The sequence below is a fragment of the Fusarium musae genome, chromosome 3, assembly GCF_019915245.1.
Source record: "Fusarium musae strain F31 chromosome 3, whole genome shotgun sequence".
Taxonomy (NCBI): domain Eukaryota; kingdom Fungi; phylum Ascomycota; class Sordariomycetes; order Hypocreales; family Nectriaceae; genus Fusarium; species Fusarium musae.
Genome location: NC_058389.1, coordinates 3,993,084 through 4,012,324, shown reverse-complemented (window position 1 = coordinate 4,012,324; position 19,241 = coordinate 3,993,084). Strand labels below are relative to the sequence as shown.

General features: G+C 49.4%; 5 protein-coding genes across 5 annotated transcripts; 2 read left to right on the top strand and 3 right to left on the bottom strand.

The window, feature by feature from the left end:
* Positions 1-363: 363 nt before the first annotated feature.
* On the bottom strand, positions 364-2,365 carry J7337_004662 (uncharacterized protein; the record flags this gene model as incomplete). Its single annotated transcript, XM_044822354.1, has 3 exons — positions 364-910; positions 962-2,104; positions 2,175-2,365. 3 exons carry the CDS (start codon positions 2,363-2,365, stop codon positions 364-366), a joined length of 1,881 nt encoding a protein of 626 aa, XP_044683687.1.
* Positions 2,366-4,367: 2,002 nt separating this feature from the next.
* On the top strand, positions 4,368-7,586 carry J7337_004661 (uncharacterized protein; the record flags this gene model as incomplete). Its single annotated transcript, XM_044822353.1, has 1 exon — positions 4,368-7,586. One exon carries the CDS (start codon positions 4,368-4,370, stop codon positions 7,584-7,586), a length of 3,219 nt encoding a protein of 1,072 aa, XP_044683686.1.
* A 609-nt stretch (positions 7,587-8,195) lies between these two features.
* J7337_004660 (uncharacterized protein) lies at positions 8,196-11,080 on the bottom strand (the record flags this gene model as incomplete). The annotated part of the gene is made up of 3 exons (XM_044822352.1): positions 8,196-8,618; positions 8,675-10,554; positions 10,687-11,080. The coding sequence occupies 3 exons, from the start codon at positions 11,078-11,080 to the stop codon at positions 8,196-8,198; spliced, it is 2,697 nt and encodes an 898-aa protein (XP_044683685.1).
* Positions 11,081-11,488: 408 nt separating this feature from the next.
* PUP2 (proteasome component pup2) lies at positions 11,489-12,715 on the top strand (the record flags this gene model as incomplete). The annotated part of the gene is made up of 3 exons (XM_044822351.1): positions 11,489-11,509; positions 11,900-12,487; positions 12,542-12,715. 3 exons carry the CDS (start codon positions 11,489-11,491, stop codon positions 12,713-12,715), a joined length of 783 nt encoding a protein of 260 aa, XP_044683684.1.
* Positions 12,716-13,128: 413 nt separating this feature from the next.
* Positions 13,129-16,137, bottom strand: J7337_004658 (uncharacterized protein; the record flags this gene model as incomplete). The annotated part of the gene is made up of 6 exons (XM_044822350.1): positions 13,129-13,473; positions 13,527-14,175; positions 14,228-14,290; positions 14,342-14,963; positions 15,020-15,928; positions 15,999-16,137. 6 exons carry the CDS (start codon positions 16,135-16,137, stop codon positions 13,129-13,131), a joined length of 2,727 nt encoding a protein of 908 aa, XP_044683683.1.
* Positions 16,138-19,241: the final 3,104 nt, after the last annotated feature.

The window sequence follows — 19,241 nt, the reverse complement described above, 5'->3', positions numbered from 1 at the left end:
GACCGCTTGGTGTAGAGGCCCAACAAGCATCTCACGATCACGATCCAAGTCGAGGCGAAGGTGAAGTTGAAAACGGAAGGGTGAAAGTGTCACTACGAGTATCACAAGACTATCAACAGTAAACAAACAAGGCCCCATCAGTCACGAAGCAGGCTACGGCGAAGAACCAAGGCCCTGTCTTGTACAGGAATGGAGTAGAATGAGACCAAGCAACTACTAACTAGTCGACAACAAAGAACAGGGATGGATATATAAGACATTTCACAACGAATTCGGCCATTAGCAAAAAGTGGATAAGACATTCGGGGAAAACGTGCTAAGGAATCCACGACGTCAATAAATCGCTTTGCAGAATATATTTGACTATGACCTTCCGAAACCGAACCATCCTCTCTTCGCTGGAGCTGGTGATTCTGTCCTCTCAGGTGTATCCGCTTGAGCGGGCGCTGCTGCCGCCGCTTGCTGTTGCTGTTGCTGCTTGGGCGCCTTGTTGGGATAATCGATGTAGTTCCATGCCACGTCGAGGAAGATAGGCTTCACAGGGATGGTGGCAAGCTTTGGGGGGAATTCGACGATGTGCGACAGGTTGACGCCACCAACGGGGTACTGATGCAGACTTCCGATGAGAGGCTGCTTCACGGCGTCTGAAGTGCTCAGCTCGTGGTTCTTGCGGAGGGTATCGGCGTGAACAATAGCTCGGTGACGCTGAAGCTGGCCGTTGAGGAGAGTTTGGAGATACTCGACGTCTTCGGCGGACACGGTCAGATTGAGGGGAGTGCGATTCGATGATCCATCAGAAGATGAGATGTTTGACTGAGACTCATCGACAAGACCGTCTGCGTGGTTGATGAGAGCCAGAGCAGCAGCCAGATTGCTGGAGATGGCATGTGAACGAGCAATTGCCAGAGCCCTAAAGTTGTGTTAGAAAATAAGAAAATGCTAAGTTAAGGCTATGACTTACTTGAGAGCCTCAAAGTACTTTACGTAGGCGGCAATCTGTTCAGCCAGCCCCTGATCGTTGGCCACACCAGGGAGTTCTGTGATGGACTCAATGTTCTGCAGAATACCGTCATACAGAGCAACCTTCTCCTTCAGCTTAGCAAGCTTCTTGCCTGTGGGAACTTCCTTGACAGGCTTGGCTGCTTCTGGAGCTGGCTTGCCCTTTCGTTTCCTCAACACGTTATACTCCTCAGGGGCGCCATCGTGCTCTCCTGCCAAAACTCTGCTGCGACCAATTCTCCAGCTAATCGTCTCGAAGTTGACGGCGGTGCGTGTGATTTGCAAACTCTGCATCCTGGCATCACCTTGTTCCACGCCCTCAGCCCTCATCTCGTCGATTGCCTGCTTAGTAGCATCAACAGCATCCTGGCTGAGCATGAGAATTTCGTCATAAGCACCAGCAAGTTCATAAGGTCCTCGCCCCTTGGGTTCAACAAGATCCTTGGCCAATCGATCCTTCGCAGCGAGCACAGCACCCCATGCCATCGCAATCTGCGCATCCTCGATGTTGACCTCCCGAGACCTCCAAGTCAGGGTCTTGGGTGCGCCTTCAGCACTGGCGATTCCATCCTTGGCCTTTGCTTCGTCTGATTTGAGAATAGTGGGGTCGATATCGTTGATTTGCTTGACGAGGTTCGAGTCAGATTGAGGGAACGCCTTTCGAGCAATGATGGGAATAGGGACAGTTCGAGGTGTCTGGAGTTGGTAGGCGGCGTATCGGATAGACGGATCGATGGTTTCGGTGAGCAGGTCCTTGTATAGATCGCCATTGGTTGCAGTTGCAAGCGCACTGTAGATGACACGTGCCGTTGCATAGTTGTGCAAACTCGGTTCCCAGCTCTGCTTTTCGAATGCAGCTGTACCACGGATGAGAGAAGCGTATGCGGTTGCCTCGAGGAGATCGGTTTGGGAAGCGCCAGATACGTCGGTTTGGGAGAGGGCCTCGACAAGCTCGTCGGCAGCACGTGTGGCCTTGGTGAGACGAGAGGCGATATGCGATCGAGTTCGGCCTGTGATTCCCTTGGTATCGCTCGTATGGCCGGACTTCATGCTCATGGTATGAGCCCATGCGCGCTCGCTTGTCAGAAGAAGTAGATGGACATATCTGGTTCCATGTCAGGCTTGTTTTCTTTTCTTTTTCTTTTTTTGGATTTCGATTCTCGGAATGTGCCTACTCATGGTTCTCTGCGATCTTTTCCGCAGTGACCTTGTCATGGTCGTGAAACTTTCCGCGATTCCTGGTGGCAATGTTGAGCTTCTTCCGGCAGCTTAGCAGTTTCTTGGACAAGCTCTTGTGATAAGTCGAGTAGTCGCCGTAGAGGAGAGCCTGGTCGCGGCCTTGGACGACGAATTTGGTGATATCCATGGCTGCTGATGGCGAGGGCGGTTCGACGGCTCTGATTTGGTATGGAGAAGTGCAATGAACGATGCAAGGGGAGAGGCCCTGTAGATTCGTTGCGATGGCCTTTGGAGTGAGGTTGATTAAGGGCTGATGAGGCTTTGCCCGACGTGCAGGTTCAGCGGGGGATCCAACAGTAAGGAAGAGGAAGGTGGGCGGAATGACGGGGCAGTTTGCTCATCCACAAAAATTTCATGGGCGAGTTAAGTTAAGTGAGGTGTAGTAAATTGTTAGTGGTGGCGCAGTCTGCATCATATCTCGACTTTATTCACTGACTCTGTTATAGGTGCAAATCTGACCTCAATTCTCTATTGATATGTAGAAACAAGGACTCAACAGAGGCGATGCTAATTGTTTTTTTTAAAGAACACGTCAACTAGTTTAATTAGTGGGAGGATCTCATCATAATTCCTCATACTATGTTATACCCTGCTTAAGCTCACAAAAGGTTCGATACACCTTCCTACAAACATTCATTATAGAATTATTATTTGTCCTGTCAGTATCATGAATATCGATCCATTACGGACTGATCATGGTAGGGAACACGGATATAGGTAAAGTAGGTCTTGTTAGTTAGTTGAAATGGAGAGTAAGCAATGGCTTGTGTTTGGGCCTCTTTCACATGATTAAACGTATTTATTTTTAAAGGTTATCGGGGATCAAAACGGCCACATGCAGAATTAGTACGGAGCTTTTGAAACCCAAATGTTGGTAGAGCGAGTGAATGGTTGATTCGTGTTAGTCGTGGGATATGGGATGGATCGAGATAGCTTCAGGCTGTATTATCAGGAATTACGTGCTGTTTCTTGGTTGTTATGAGACCATCTTTTCGACTAGCTTGGGGCTGTTCCTGATGCTTTAATCGTCTATTGGCCCATAGGAGATAGATCTGATAAAACAGCCCGTAGATGTAGTCAGAATCGAGAGGGGAAAAGCCTCGATTGCGTCCCTTCTTTTGATCATGTGCTCGCAGTTGAGAATAAAGGTGGGCACCTTTCACCCGTCTTGGTTTAGTTTTAGGCGCCCAGCGTGGGCTCTTTTGGCTGCGTGACCACTACATCTCCATCTCCTCCCAGTGAAAGTCACGCTTTGTCACGCGCCATCCAGGGGGCGTGCTTCCAAATCTACAGTACAGCCCAAGTTCAGCGAGCGCTCTAAAAGATCAAGCAGGTATCTTTTGGTGCTTCAACTTTTGATCTTGACTCTTTTCCTAGAGTCTGGTCATTGAAAAGGGCCACATCATTTCTCTCTAAATATTCATCTCCAGCTTCTGTCATCTCTACAAACTGGAGCTCTTCCTTCTCTTCTTTGCCCCCTCCGTCCTTGATAACGAGGCCGGCGGCTTATCATCGCATCACATCGCCTTGCATCGTCTCGCCTCTTCACATTCAACTCAACTCAACTCAACCTCAACCTCAATAACGTTCAACTGAGAGTGCATGCACGTCATCGTTTAAAACATCTCTTGACTGCACTCTGCACTCTCTTTTTATCCATTTTTGAGCACTCGTCCCCCCAACTGCTAGGCATATAAGGTACTTCTCATGAGAACGAGTACCTCTGCTCATGAAACTAACCCGCACAACACCCTTCTTGAACTGCATCCTGCAAGTAGCCGCCTGCCACCTGCGGCCTTCATAAAGGATGGCTACGAATGGTATACTCCTCTCCTCCAATCAATCTCCTTGCAGTTCCCCAACCAACAAACTCCCATTTCATCCTGTTGCATCTCATCATGATTAAGAATCAGACTCAAAATCAGAATCAGTGCTAACTTCATCCAGGTCAACCATCTCACTCTGCAAACGGTGTTCCACCATGGAATCCAGTTGCTCTCCTGCAGCCGAACCAGAGGGCGGTTTCAACTCCGAACCTTGTAAACTCCGGGCAGGGCCAATTCTCGCCATCTCCATCTCTTCATCATGGTCACCCAGCTCAGAGAATGCAGCCCAGGCCTCAAATGAACATGAACATGCACAACAACTCCATGGTGTTTCAGTTCTCCAGTCCTAATGACACCCCATCTGCTGGCCCCTCCAGTCGCTCATCCACTCCAGGCAGTAGTTATGCCAATGGCTTCAACGGTGCAGGCCACTTCATCGAGCGTTCGAATAATGTTCAGCATCGCTCTGTCGTTCCTCAACCAAAGCGAAGGAGAACCGAAGACAGCGAGGGTGTTCACAATTTTATGACTCCTCCAGCAACACAGGGCGGAAGTGGAATTTTGGGTCAATATGTTACAGACAAGCGCAAAGAAGCCAATAGTTCAACTGCGTCACCAGCCATGACAGTTGATCTGACTAGTGGTAAGACCCGTCGAGAGTCTCTCTATGCAATGTTGCTAACACGACCAGGAAATGACGACGAGGACATAGTCCTTCAAGATCCACGCGAGGAAGAGGTGTGCTACGGAATGATTAAGGCTTCATTGGGCTGCACCCGAGTCCCTTCGCCAAAGCCAGGCACCCAACAGAGTGTCTGGGGTCCAAACTACCAGCCCGCAATCAAAGTTGTGCTCAAGAGGCAGGTAGGTGATACATCGCTAAAGATACAAGCCTACGATCACACACGGCAGATCATTGGCCTGGTAGAGAACCAAGGTGCTCGTGCCGTTGCGCCTCTTCTCGACTCAAACATTCACCTGAGAACGGACAGCCGAATCCCGCCGCAACCAAAAAAGGCTGGCGAGGAGCCCGGCCAGCCCACCTCACGATCCTATACCCTCGACATCGTCATGTATGGGCCCCTCAAGTACGCTAGGAACGTAGGCGCTCATCTGAGCAAGTTTGGCCTGAAGCTGCTGGCCCCTTATCTCGTCCAGAAGGGAATTCGTGTTCAGAACCCTCATGTTCTCGAATACCGTCCCCCACCTCCAAAGGTATATTCTACTGCGCCTACTAACGATGGGCAAAATGCCTCTTATACCAGCACCTTCAGCAACCGAACCGTGGAGGAGATTCGTTCAGAAGTTATGGGCGTCTTCGATTCCCTCACACGAAACGATGATTTGCCAGAGATGGAACCTAGTCAGAATATCCTGACGCCTCTGCTTAAGCATCAGAAGCAAGGTCTGTTCTTCATGATGACCAGAGAAAAGCCCCGCGAGGCACAGGCATATGAAAAGACTATGGTTTCCTTCTGGCAAGATAAATATGGCCCCGCTGGCCAGCGGATATACTTCAACGTCATCACTGGCCAGAATCAGGCCAGACCGCCAGCTGAAACTCGGGGCGGAATTCTGGCTGATATGATGGGTCTTGGTAAAACACTCAGCATCTTGTCCTTGATCACGACATCCACCGATGCTGCGTATGAGTGGGAACGACAAGCACCCGTCCAGCCAGAAGCGCCCGAGCAGAAACCGACGAAGCACGAGGTCCTATCTCAGCAGCCAACACTTGCCTTGACTCCGTTGATGAGGAACGCGAAGACCACCTTGCTTGTCTGTCCTCTCAGTACGGTAACAAACTGGGAGGAACAGATCAAGCAACACATTCGACCTGGTGCTCTCGACTACCACATCTACCATGGCCCAAACAGGATCAAGGACCCTGCAAGACTCGCAAACTTCGACCTCGTGATTACCACCTATGGCTCTGTATCGAATGAACTCAGTTCTCGTCGGAAGAAGAAGGATGGCCAATATCCATTGGAGCAGATTGGCTGGTTCAGGATCGTGCTGGATGAAGCTCACATGATTCGTGAACATAGCACTCTCCAGTTCAAGGCCATCTGTCGACTCCAGGCAGACAGACGATGGGCCGTCACCGGTACACCCGTGCAGAACCGGTTGGACGACCTTGCTGCCTTATTGGCCTTCCTTCGGCTTCACCCATTCCACGATCGAACCAAGTTCCTTCGGTACATTGTGGAGCCATTCAAGGCATGCGATCCTGAGATTGTGCCTAAACTCCGAATCCTCGTAGACACAATCACGCTACGTCGACTGAAAGACAAGATCGACCTGCCTCCTCGAGAGGACCTTGTAGTAAGACTTGATTTCAGTCCCGAGGAACGCAGTATCTACGATTTGTTCGCAAAGAATGCTCAGGATCGAGTCAAGGTGCTCGCTGGAACTAATAATGGCCAGGCACTTGGCGGTAATACCTACATTCACATTCTCAAAGCAATTCTACGACTTCGGCTACTCTGTGCGCATGGAAAGGATTTACTCAATGACGCCGACTTAGACACATTGCAGGGAATGTCGGCAGAGATGGCAATCGATATTGATGATGACGACGATGATGACAAACCAGCACTTTCCGATCAGAAAGCACATGAGATGTTCACATTGATGCAGGAGACGAACAACGACGCATGCATTCAATGCAACAGGAGGATCAGCTCCAACGAGAGCTCTAATATTGAAACAGAAGGCCAGGATGACATTCTGGGTTACATGACGCCTTGTTTCCATGTCATTTGCCGAAACTGCGTCAAAACGTTTGAGGAACGGGCCAGGGCTCTGATGCCAGAGGGCGAGAACAGTGGATATTGTCCAGTCTGTAATGCCTATGTGAGACATGCTTTCGTACAGCTTCACCGAAGGGAGGTGGACGCGGAGCATGACGGTCCAGCTAAGCCCAAGTCACGAAATGCCGTCAAGAATTTCGACAAGTATGGCGGCCCGCATACAAAGACTCGTGCTTTGATCGAAGATCTTTTGAAGTCCAAGGCAGCGACTGAGGCAAACCCGTCTGAACCTCCGTACAAATCGGTGGTTTTCTCAGGCTGGACTTCTCATCTGGACCTCATTGAGCTTGCACTCAACGCCAACGGCATCGTGTTTACTAGGCTCGACGGCAGTATGAGCCGCACACAGCGAACTACCGCCATGGACAGATTCCGCGAGGACAACACTGTGCATGTGATTTTGGTATCAATCATGGCCGGTGGTCTGGGTCTGAACTTGACTGCTGGAAACAGCGTATACGTGATGGAACCGCAATACAACCCGGCCGCCGAGGCTCAGGCTATCGATCGTGTCCACCGACTGGGACAGAAGCGTCCTGTCCGCACCGTTCGATACATTATGCGGGACAGTTTCGAAGAGAAGATGCTGGAGCTTCAGGAGAAGAAGATGAAGCTTGCCAGCTTGAGCATGGACGGCCAAAACAGGAGCTTAGACAAGGCGGAGGCAGCTCGGCAAAAGTTGATGGATCTGCGTAGTCTTTTCAAATGAGTGACGAACAAATCTCAGTCCCATTGGGCACTGGAGCATTAATGACCGCATGAGACAGGAGTTTTCGGTTTATCTTCTTTCTTCCTTATCTACTTAGTTCTCTTCTCGCGAGGCCTTTTCTCAACTCACTGGAAGTGAGTCGTTTCGGGCTCGAGTAGCATCAACCTGAGTGTGAGCGCTCAGGCATCATGGGACGGGTTACTTCTTTTTTGTTCTTCGTTCTCGGGCAAGGGTATACACCTGGCTCTCACGAGATGGTCTTTATTTTCGTTTTGCATTACGGGATGGGATTATGGGCTGGGAATAGGAATGGGATGGAGTGGCAAAGCGTTGAGTGCATGCGGCACTACAAAAATACAACCCTGGGATTTGCTGCATGGCGTACCTGGGGGAAATAGGCTTTTCAGTGGGAGATCAATGGGAATATGGGGCCTCACGATATAGACAATGAAATCAAGTTTTCCAGTGGATCCTTGACCTTGGGAATTATCAGGTGCATGTCAGGGTTGAAAAGTTGTTTGGTGGTATCTTAATTTTGACAGTGATCCTAATCTACTGATCTCTATAACGCCCCTTTGCCATCGGCTTTTGTCTAACAAGTCTCATAGTCTAAGTTGACTCGTCCTCTTGCCGTAGTCCAGCATACTCTGTCCCCTGATTCGCAGTGCTCAAGCGTGCACACAGACTCAACAAGACCACTGTCTCGGTGGCAGCATAGTGATTCAGTGCATCAAGCAAGATCTGCAGATGTCGACTGAAATTGCCCTCCCATTTACGAATAATCTCGAACAGATTGTCAATGCGAGCATCTACCTCAGCGTTACCCGCCGAAGCAGCAGAGGTGTCATGATGAGCTGACGTTGAGCCACGTTGTACCGTCTTTGTCATCTGGAAGCGCGTCCATTGATCTGCTGTCATAGTAGGGGGCTTGTTGTTGCCTGATAGGTCTGGATCTGACTTTTCGAGCTCACGAGTGAGCCAGTTTGTGTAGGCAGCAAAGATGGTACATGTCTGCATGAGTTTGGAGTGGATCTGTAAAAGATTAGCTATACTGAACGAGAAATGGCTGGTGTATGAGAAAGGCTTACCCTCAAAAGCTTGCTATTGGTGAGCATGCACTCCTTGAGGCATGTGTCCAAAAAATCGACATGATCCTGCATCAACTCATCGACAGTCCGTGTTGGTACACCTAAGCTCGAGTCCACAGGCTCATCCTCTGTCTTTAGACGTGACATGAACTTGTTCCAGTTTGGTTCTATGACTTCAGCCGTACAAAAGTAGAGGAGTTGTTGTACGAATACCAACATACGCGCACGAAGTGTCCAAACACGTCGCTTCCAGATCTCGAGTTTTCGCAAAGCACCCTTGTGTGCCCAGCTGATACCCCGAGTCTGTGTTTGCCATGTAGTCGATAGTTGTGATTCAAGATAGCGGAGTGAAAGGAGATAACGGAAGAGTGCTTGATATCGCCATACTGTCTTTCGACTGATGACGAGTGAGACAGGGAAAGGGACGGAGTAGTCTAGTTGCAGGGATGTGAAGCCAACAGCGTTCTTATCGTTCTCAACAGGCTGATTAGCAACAGGCTGGAGTGCCTCTCCCTGCTCGATACCTGTGATGTTGACAACACGCTGCAGGGCCTTTGTGAGAACAATCTCGTTCATTTCAACCTTGACATCCTCCTTGAACGGATCAAGAGAGACAAGACTGCCGGGCTGACGCAGGACGAGATCCAGCAAAGATTGCAGCTTGCCGGTGTTAACAGACTTGACGGGTTTGCGCAACTCTGAGGCGCCCAGCTCGAGGAAATAGGAGAAGTAGTCTGAGGGATCGAGGAAGAAGTAGTGCTTGAGAGAGCGTAGACGAGCAGGTAGAGAGTGAGCTGTGAGGAGGAGTTGCATGAGAGATTCGTTGGCGTGAGCGTAGGCATTGTTGACGTTTTCGAGGAAGCGGTTGTCGTCGAAAGAAGCTGGGACATCCTTTGAGACTTTGCTCGCATCGACGCCGCCACATTCGCGGACAACGTTGAGATACTTGCCCGCCAATAGAACCTTGTCCTTGACACCCTCGAGTTGTGGAGGAACATCGTGATCCCGTATTGTGTATCTCCTCTCCCAGTATTCATCAGTATAGTCTTGTTCCAACCTCTCACGTTTAATGCTCTTCTGTTCCTTGATGAGGAACTCGGCATGAGGGTCATGGATTCCACCATGATGAAGCCATTCGTTAAGCATAACCATGTAAGGTTTGCTGGCGTCCCGCAACAATGTCGTTAACAACGCTCGAGCTGAAGGATCGCCTGATAAAGATTCGAGGCGTTTTGTGATTAGACCGAGAACCACGCCACCTTTACAAATCTTCTTGCCTGTCATGTTGCCTGGTACCAACTCGCCTCCATCTCGAAGTGTCTCGAGGATGTTTTCAAAATCGTCAGCACTATCTTCAGATTCATCGGTTTCATCATCGAGAAGAGCGTTCTTTTTGAGTAGCTCGTGGGCAAGTGAGTATAACTGCAACATCATCTGGCTCGTGGACATGGTATGAATGTTGAGCACATGAACAGTGAAAGTGTCGCTGGTGAGGAACTGCGTCTCGAGCTGTGCAATCATGACTAGATAGTCGTGTAGAAACTTGCGTATTGATGCGCAAAGAGCATGGTTCACTGCACCAAACTCTTCCCGACTCTGGACATCGACAAAAGCTTCTAGGGCAGAATAATATGTTGCCATCTTGAGCATTGACTGTGTTAGGTCCTGTAGACTTGGGTCAAGGCCAGGTAACGTTCTGAAGCTTGGTCCAGATAATCTGTCTCTCTCCTCGTTCGGGTTGTATCCTTTGGCGAATCTGATGTACTGTCCTTCATATCCCATGAATACAAAGAGTAGATCCTCCACTATAGCAGCTTCTTGTAGCTCCAAGCTCAGTTCGCCTAGAGGTTTCGGTTGAGGAGCTTGAGGTACGGTCGACGCTAGAGGAGGTATTGATATTCGTGAGGCTAGAGGAGCTGTTGTGTGTGGTAGGAGGGTTACTTCGGGGTTCCATGGTGCTTCAGATTGTCAGTTTCAGGGCCTTGAGGCTGGTTTGGAGAGTAGAGACAGACCCAGTGGAGTCTCAGCTCTCGACTGCCGAGCTTCAGGAGTATCATGTCTAGGTGCTTTCGACGTAGCTCTACTCTCTGAAGGCGCATTTCGTCGATGTGATCGTTCTGGACTCGTATTTCTCGGGACTGCACGCTCGAGGTGAGCTTCAAAGGTACGCTCCGTCACCCTCCTCGTCTCAAAGCGGCGCTCCTCCTCATTGCGACTGGATGTCCTCGGGTTCCCTGAAGCAGATCGTTTATGAACATTTGAGAAATTGGACTGGGTCGTTGAAGGAGGAGGACCCTTGCGAGAATCGGAGCGCTCGCCCTTGAGGTTGGTCGATACGCGGGGCCTTTCGTCGCGATAATCGTTGGCGCTGGTTCGGCCCGATGCTCGTGGTGCGCCGGAAGCCATTGTATGGCCGGGCTACATCTGAAAAGAGAAACTTGTGGTGATGTTTCTCTTGCGAAGGTTGTGGGAGAGAGTTTGGTTGTGGTTGTGGTTGTGGTAGTTCTAGTCAGCTCAGGCCTAGTATTATAGAGGTTGTTGATTTGGGGGAGCTGTAAGTGTTTGTGCCCAATCGAATTGCGCGACGAGTTCCAACGCGACGTGGGGTACATACAGCTACCTAGGTAAACAATATAGTACAGGTATAAGTACCTAGCTAGTAGCTGTTGTGCTTTAAATCATACAAAATCCTCCGTATTTATTTATCTTTCTATCAAGTAATCATAACAGCAATCCAACGCTATAACCAGATAGAGATTTGCTAAGATATAGATCGTAGCTATAGCCGTAGAAGTAGCCTCTACTATTATCGTCATGTCCAATTGGATTGTGGCGGTGAAACTGTGGCTCAGCAACTACAGAAGGCTCCAGCTCCAAACGTTAGTTACCTACCTGAGGTAGTGTGCAGCGCGGCTACGTAGGCGGACTGCTTGCCTGCAACTCCACCAGAGCTCGCATCCTCACTCCCATCATCCATCCATTGACTTGCTCTCTCCCCCTCAGCCTCAGCCTTCCCACTCTCGACTACTCAGCAGGCAATTCGACTTTTCGTCCACGAATTCAACTCGTCATATTGGCTTGGACAGTTCTATCTACGAACTCGGTCTCTTCATATACCAGGAAATCTTCCGCCCTCCTCTAGCCTAGCTGTCACCACTACACACAAACCGCCAGGATGTTTATGGCAAGATCTGAATACGGCATGTTCACCTCTTCCCCCTGAAGCCGAATGAATGCTCTTCATGCTCAGAACAAAAACTGACATCTGCGCCAGACCGAGGCATCAACACCTTCTCCCCTGAAGGTCGTCTCTTCCAGGTCGAATACTCTCTCGAGGCCATCAAGCTCGGCTCCACGGCCATCGGCGTAGCCACATCCGAGGGTGTCATCCTCGGCGTCGAGAAGCGAGTCACCTCGACCCTCCTCGAGACCTCCTCCGTCGAGAAGATCGTCGAGATCGACCGCCACATCGGCTGCGCCATGTCAGGTCTCCAGGCCGATGCCCGCTCCATGGTCGAGCACGCCCGTGTCGAGAGCCAGTCCCACGCCTTCAACTACAACGAGCCCCTCCGTGTCGAGAGCTGCACCCAGGCCATCTGCGATCTTGCCCTGCGCTTCGGTGAGGGTGCTGATGGTGAGGAGACTATCATGAGTCGCCCCTTTGGCGTGGCTCTGCTCATCGCTGGCTTTGACGAGGATGGTCCTCAACTGTTCCACGCTGAGCCCAGTGGTACCTTTTACCGCTACGACGCCAAGGCTATTGGCTCCGGTTCCGAAGGCGCTCAGGCTGAGCTACAGAACGAATACCACAAGGTACATTCACAGAGATACAGCCATTTAGAGGCAGCAAAACTGACGTGTTCATAGTCTTTGACGCTCACAGACGCAGAGACCCTTGTTCTCAAGACGTTGAAGCAGGTCATGGAGGAGAAGCTCGATGCCAAGAACGTGCAGTTGGCCAGCGTGACCAAAGAGAAGGGCTTCAGAATATACACAGATGAGGAGATGGCCACAGTCGTGGAGCGACTGCCGGCCAACTAAGGATGTTACTCATGAATCAAGAGAAATTACGAATAGACACAAGAGAAACCCACTCTCGGGTTATTGACGAGCATACAAACCACCACAAGCTAGCTCATCGGGCGATGTTTTCACGGAGATTTCGGCCAAAACATTGAGGGCCTCACAAGAAGAGGGCCGGAATTATGTATCATTAATGTAGTAGGGTCACTCGCCAACTGTGGTTCCGCTACACTTCCAACGCTTCTTGAAGTCAAACGAATATCGTGAATATTGCTTCCGTCCCTTCTCTCCGGTTTTCCAAATCGCCAAACGATACCTGAACTTGATATTCGAGGCACTAACCAAAAAGCAGAGCATACGCTGCATTATAAAAAGCTCCAGAAACATGGTATCCATAGCATATAACACGCCAGATCATGCTATACCCAGCTTTAATTGTCATCCTTAAGATCGAGAAATTCGAGATCTCGCTCAACACTGAGCAGGCCCATTGCAAGCGAAGCCCGCTCTGCCTTGGGTATTTGGATACGACGAACTTCGCCTGTCTCGACTTCGTGAATGAATCGATCGATCTGCCGTGGGTTCTGCCACCTTGCGACAGGCACTGGCTCGGCCTCTGGGGCACGTTGGTACGGAGGACCGCGACCAAGCTGCGCCGCCTTGATCCAAGAGGATTCGCATCCAGTGGCAATACGTTCTGCTGATTGCCAGCCCGTCAATCGAGTGATGTCCCGTAGGTGACGTATCACCCAATGCCGCTGTTTCTCATCCTGGTACTAACAAGTGTTAATGAGTTGTCTTGTCAAATGTCTGTGACTGGCGAACATACCTCAATCGCTGCTACAAAAAGGCAGAAGCAACTCTCGATGAACGCAGCACTGACAAGAGTTGTGATCTCCGTGGCCTGTGAGACATCCTCCGACAAGCCAGCCGCTATTCTGCCCAGTTTGTTCGAATATGGACCTGTCTGTCGTGCTGACATGCCAGCTGCTTGCATCGCCGCAGGAGGCATCGAAGGGTGGCATCGAACAAGATTTATCATGCCCATATAAAAGTTCATCCAGATTCCAGCAACAGAAAACGTTCGATATTGCATCGTCATTCCGAATGGCGAGTCCCGTTTGTCTGAGAACTCTGGCTTGAGCGGTTGAAACTCTGGTCCTAGGCTGCTCTCATATGCTTCAAAGCCCCGCTTGATGGACTCCCACTCTTCGAGGGCAGCCTGGTAGCTTGCGTCTGCATCATGGTCATCTGTAGAGTCACTCTGCGGTGATGTCTCACGAGGTGGTGTAAAGCCTCTTGGGACATGGAACTTTCCATCCGTAGGAACAATACCAGGAAATGATGGTGGTGAACTGCCACTAGCTCCAGGAGGAGGTCCCCTGGCGAGACTTGCTTTTCGTTTTCTTGAAACATCCTTTGAAGAGAAATCTGCAAGCCTGCCAAGTAAAAGCATAAGATGATCATACGATCCATATCTGTGAACCACGCATTAGCAGCAATCGGATATATATGGTGAATCCCACTTACATAGCTTCAAGTTTGGAAATTGGTGCTCTGGGCGGACACTGAGACCAAGATTCGTAGTTCATGCTGTAACAGTAAGCTTCACGATCGAAAGAAGAACGCGTGAAGGGGGCTTACAAGAGTCTGGTACCTGCCAGCATGCTCTGATACACATCCATTTTGCAATACCACCAGAATAAATCTCGGATGTTCTCATAGTGCTCGATATCTCTATCGGTCACCGTCTGAGATAGGTCGATTGGTTGTTTTTCTCCCAGTCCATAATCTTCTGCCGTTATATGCTGGCCCGAAATTGCCTGCAACAGGCTGTAATCCAGGTCATTGAGTTCGCTCTGAGAGGGGATACTCAGACCCGGGAAGAAGCTGTCCATTTGGTTCTGATTCTGGGCGTCTTTTTCTGCCTGCTTGTAACGCTTGACTGGCAGATATTTCCGTGACATTTGTCTTAGGGGTATTTCGCTAAACAAGATTCTGGCTCCAAGAAGGTGATTACACCATTTAGTATGATCCGACGACCACACCTCAAAATACGACAACAGCAGTGTCGCGGCTACCGTTGCAGGTTGTGTTCGTCTGAGGGGTGTGTTGACGTTTCGAGCTATTCGGCGGATTGCCAGGTGATAGTGTTTCATTGCAGCTGTGGCTGGTATGTTTTGCAGCTTGGCTATTTGCAAGGCACCCAAGGCAAGCATAGAGTGAAGCAGCGCGGGGTGGTTCAAAGATATGACGGGGAAAGTGTCTTGGTAATAGTTAATAACAGATATTAATGCTGTCATGAAGAGTAATGTGACTTACAACTCCAAAGATTATTAGCCCCTTTCGGGGTTGGGTCGAACGAGTTCTCGCCAGTATGATCAAAAGGATGTCTTTCATACAATGACATGCTTGGACCGGTAACTTGGATAAAGTGCATAAAGATCTGCAGCATTGCAGGATCCTTGAGTTCGGTTATTCGAGCTGTAGCTGTATAATCAGAGAGAATATTGCATTGAGCAAAGGTAGAAAAGGTCCGGACTCGTGTGCCGTTTGTGTCCCACGTTCCATTGAACTGCTTCATGACAGGTCCAAGAATTTGGCGAGGATCTTGAATCTCATCGTCTGATTCACCCATCGAAGCATCATCCTCCGGCATTTCATAGTCGTCATAGTCGAAGTCAGGTTCAGGTACTCTGTGGTTCAGCTCCTCCATCCTTTCTCTCTTAATGGCAACAGGTCCCAGCTGGTTGCTACCGGCGTAGGGCTGACCATCTTGTCCATTGAAAGGAGGTCCCTCATAGTGTTGTCGAGCGTCAGGGGGCGGCTTTGGATAACCCATCGGAGGGTCGGGAGGCATCATATCATTCGGTTGGTGATATTGATGAGGCATTGATGGGGTGTTAAAATCGTAGGGATTTGAAGGCATGGCTCCTTGTGCATGAGCATAATGCCCGTAGGGTGCCGGTTGGTGTCCATGATATCCAAAAGCAGGTGGCTTAGGAGCAATCATGGGTAATGGGCCCTGAGACGTCTTCGCTTGTAAGTGGGGGACAAGATGCGCAGATCCAGGAGGATAGTAAGCAGGTCCAAAAGGGCCTCCTTGTATGGCACCCATAGGGTCCTTGAAGACAACACGTTGGTTGTAGCCCTCGCAATGGCGCTTTGATTTGATACAATTGTTGCATATCGGCCTTCCTTCGTCACATTTTATTCGACGCTTGCGACAAGCTGTTGTCAAGCTTGCATTAGTATCGTTGTTCTCGAGTCACACTTACAAGGGGGAGATGGGTCGACTCACTTAAACATCCGGTCTTTGTCCTTTTGCGAATATTATTCCTTTTGCGGTCTGCCTCTTCTCTTGATTCATCCTGCTGGTTGGAGTTTGCAGGGACCTTTTGGTTCGCAGATGCAGACGACGATCCAGCTTCTTGATCCATGATGAGGGGAGGGAGGAAACACAGTACACAGGTTCTAAGTAATTCTCGATCCGCACAAGTCTCTATGTTGAGTGGCAATTTTACATGACGTTGATGAGTGTGAAAGTCTGTGGTTCAAGCTTGAATCTTAAGCCATATTATCGAACGGCACTAGTTGTATTTTGCAGAGGAACGAACAATGGAATGCCGACTGAAGTGGTCTTAGACGCTGTTCGCTAGAAGTTAGAGTCAAATTGATCAGGACGGACAAGGAAATGGCGAATGGAACTAGAAAGGAATTACAAATTGGGGCGGGAGACATAAATGGATGCAGAAATATAACTTGGGATATCGAGAGTAGGAAACGGGAGGTTGCATACAATGGGATTGACTCAAGTGGGAGAAGAAGTGATGTAGTTCGGCCAAGGATTGCGGAAGAGAAGGCCAGAAGAGAAGGCAGAGGCAGAGCAGAGCGTAGAGTAGAACAAGACAGCGGCCCAGGGCCTGTGAGCCGTCTATCAGTTGACTTATGGGAAGCTTCTGGAGGCAGGTAATGGAGCAACTGAAACATGCTTGTGTAACTCGAGAGTCGGCGGTTTGCCAATTCAACTGGGCCGTCGGAGCGAGAACTTGTCTGGTCTGGTATGGTATGGCCTGGGGTCTGATCTGTTTTGTTCTGTTGTTGGTCCCCTTGTGGGTTGAAGTATGGCCGGCGACAGGGACTCACTCCCAACTGCGGGTCAGGACTAGATACCTTAGATGACGAACTTGTGCTCAGTGCTTTGTCTTGCCCATCTGCGAGGTGAACAGTGAGCTTAGGATATGCTGTCTCTTAGTTTGACCCGCTGTCTCTTATAATAGATATTGTATGGTTTATCTCCCTTGGGTTCTTTTTATAGCCAAAGAGACAGACAGACAGATCATCTACGTCTGGCCGCGAGGAAGAAAGAGGGGTTTAGTTGGTTCGACTGTAGTAGTAAATGATGATTTCCCAAAAGTGTCCAGGTTTGTAGTAAAGTGATTTGGCGAGGAACGAGAAAGGGCCGAGGAAGGGCAGCGCAGCACGGAAGCCGGAGATACTGGAGGAGATAAGTCACCAAAGTGCCGAGGCCGACAAGAGATTGGGGAGAAGTAGCTTGTTAGGGCCAAGTTGGATTTAAACGAAAAGAGAGGTCAAAGATAGGATAACTATATGCGGCAACCAGGTCGGACGGTGGTGGAGTGGATGGATGGGGTTTATGGATGTTTGTGGTGATTCTCCCCGTGTTGTAGTGTACTCTAGTGGGGAGGGGGCTCCTTGTTGGGCTCTTTCCGGTGATGGGTGATAGGGCCTGGGCATAGGTAAATTGGTAGGCTCTAACGTTAGTCTAGAGGTCTCATAGCGCACTTCCATGTCTTCTTACACAGTGCAGTGATCCCCAAATGCCGGGGCCCAATCAGATAATAGGAAGCTCTAGATTAGAATACAAGAACCCGGTTTACGGTACTGGTAAGCTGCGTTAGGTCTCTCACTTCAGGTGATGAGCCTATCACGGAGTAAAAGAATAGCAGGGTACAATGCAGTGGCCGTACAGTGGTAGCTACAGTAGAGGCAGACCAAAAGCTGATGAAAGATCCATCGAGTGGACTCAGTGGAGAGAGAGGAGAGAGAAAAAGGTGCCGAGGGCCCCGGTGGATATGCCGGCAACTTCCTAATTCTGCCTTTTACCCCAGATCAAAATTAGATCTGAGCGAGCATCTGATGAGTCTGTCTGAGGCAGAAAAAGCAGAGTCAAAGCAACAGGTCAACAAGGGTAGCTAGGTAAGGATTAGTCTAGCCTGTCTAGGGGTGGGTATCACCAGAAGAAGCAAATGCAAATGCAATGCAATGGAGAGACACCAAATTTTGTAGTTTTGCCTGAATATGATCCAACATACAAAAAGCCCTAGGTTCTTTCGGTGACCATCATCATCATCATCATCAACTTGCTTTTTATAGACGAGGATGGATGATCAACAGCAGCACCTTTGAGGCACAGCAAAGGACTTGAGTCCGCCTTGTTTCTGTAATGATGATGATGATATCTCGAGTTGAAAAATGAAAGAGAGAGAAAAAGGACACTGTTGCACCACTCGAGAAAAAGAACTGACAAAGAAATCTGTAATAAATCATGTCAGTAGCATACATACTCAAAAGTCTACCTAGAGAGCAAACTACCCAAGTCCTTGCAGCAATCACAGGCACAGACAAAGTGATCAACATCGGCATCTCTCTTCTGAGGTAGTTTGCTTTTTTAGCAAATGGACAGGGATCACCACTGAGCCAAACAGATCAAGTCATCTCAAGAGACTAACAAGGACAAGACCTTCCGGGTGAGATGTCCCAGATGCCGACCGATACCAAATACGCTGCTGTACTGTGCCGTACTGTAGCATTGAGAAGGGGTTTCAAAGCCGCGCTTGGGAAGGGGGGGGAACTGCCGCTTCGTCATATCTCTTCAAATGGCTTGGAGCCTTGGGCTTGGACTTGGACTTGAGGCACAGGCGCTAAAAGGCAAAGACACCAATAGCCCATCACAGTTCCCTCCTTTGCTCCCAAGAGACAAGAACTGATACAAGTACCGCCGGTAGAGCACAAATTGTCTTATAAATTAGCGTGGGAGTGGATTCCAATGTGTAATAAGGCCTGTGAGTTGCAGAACTCAGTTAGTCCAGTGCAAATCCCGTCGTGGAACGGAGAGTGATGCAAATAGCAACATATATCACTCAATATCTCATTAATCACAAGTGAATTTATCAACTGGACATACAGATAATGGCCACTCAATGACATCGACCAGTTTGTTGTCAAGGAGACAATACATACGTCGACTACACCATGATATCAGTTGAAACAACGCCAAAAAAAGACGCTATTGTCAAGAAATCAGCGTTTAGCTTCAAGTCTCAACTCTATTACGCCCAACAATTCCGATCTCAGCTGAACTCCAAGATCTTTTTGTATTTGACAGCTCGCGTCTATCTGAGTACGATTGAAGTCTACGGCACAGGCTGGGTCTGACTCTATCGTATCTACGGAGTAACTCAGCCATTTTCCATTCTTATTTTGGGCATTCCCAGCCCTAAATGAGGCTCACCATGACGAC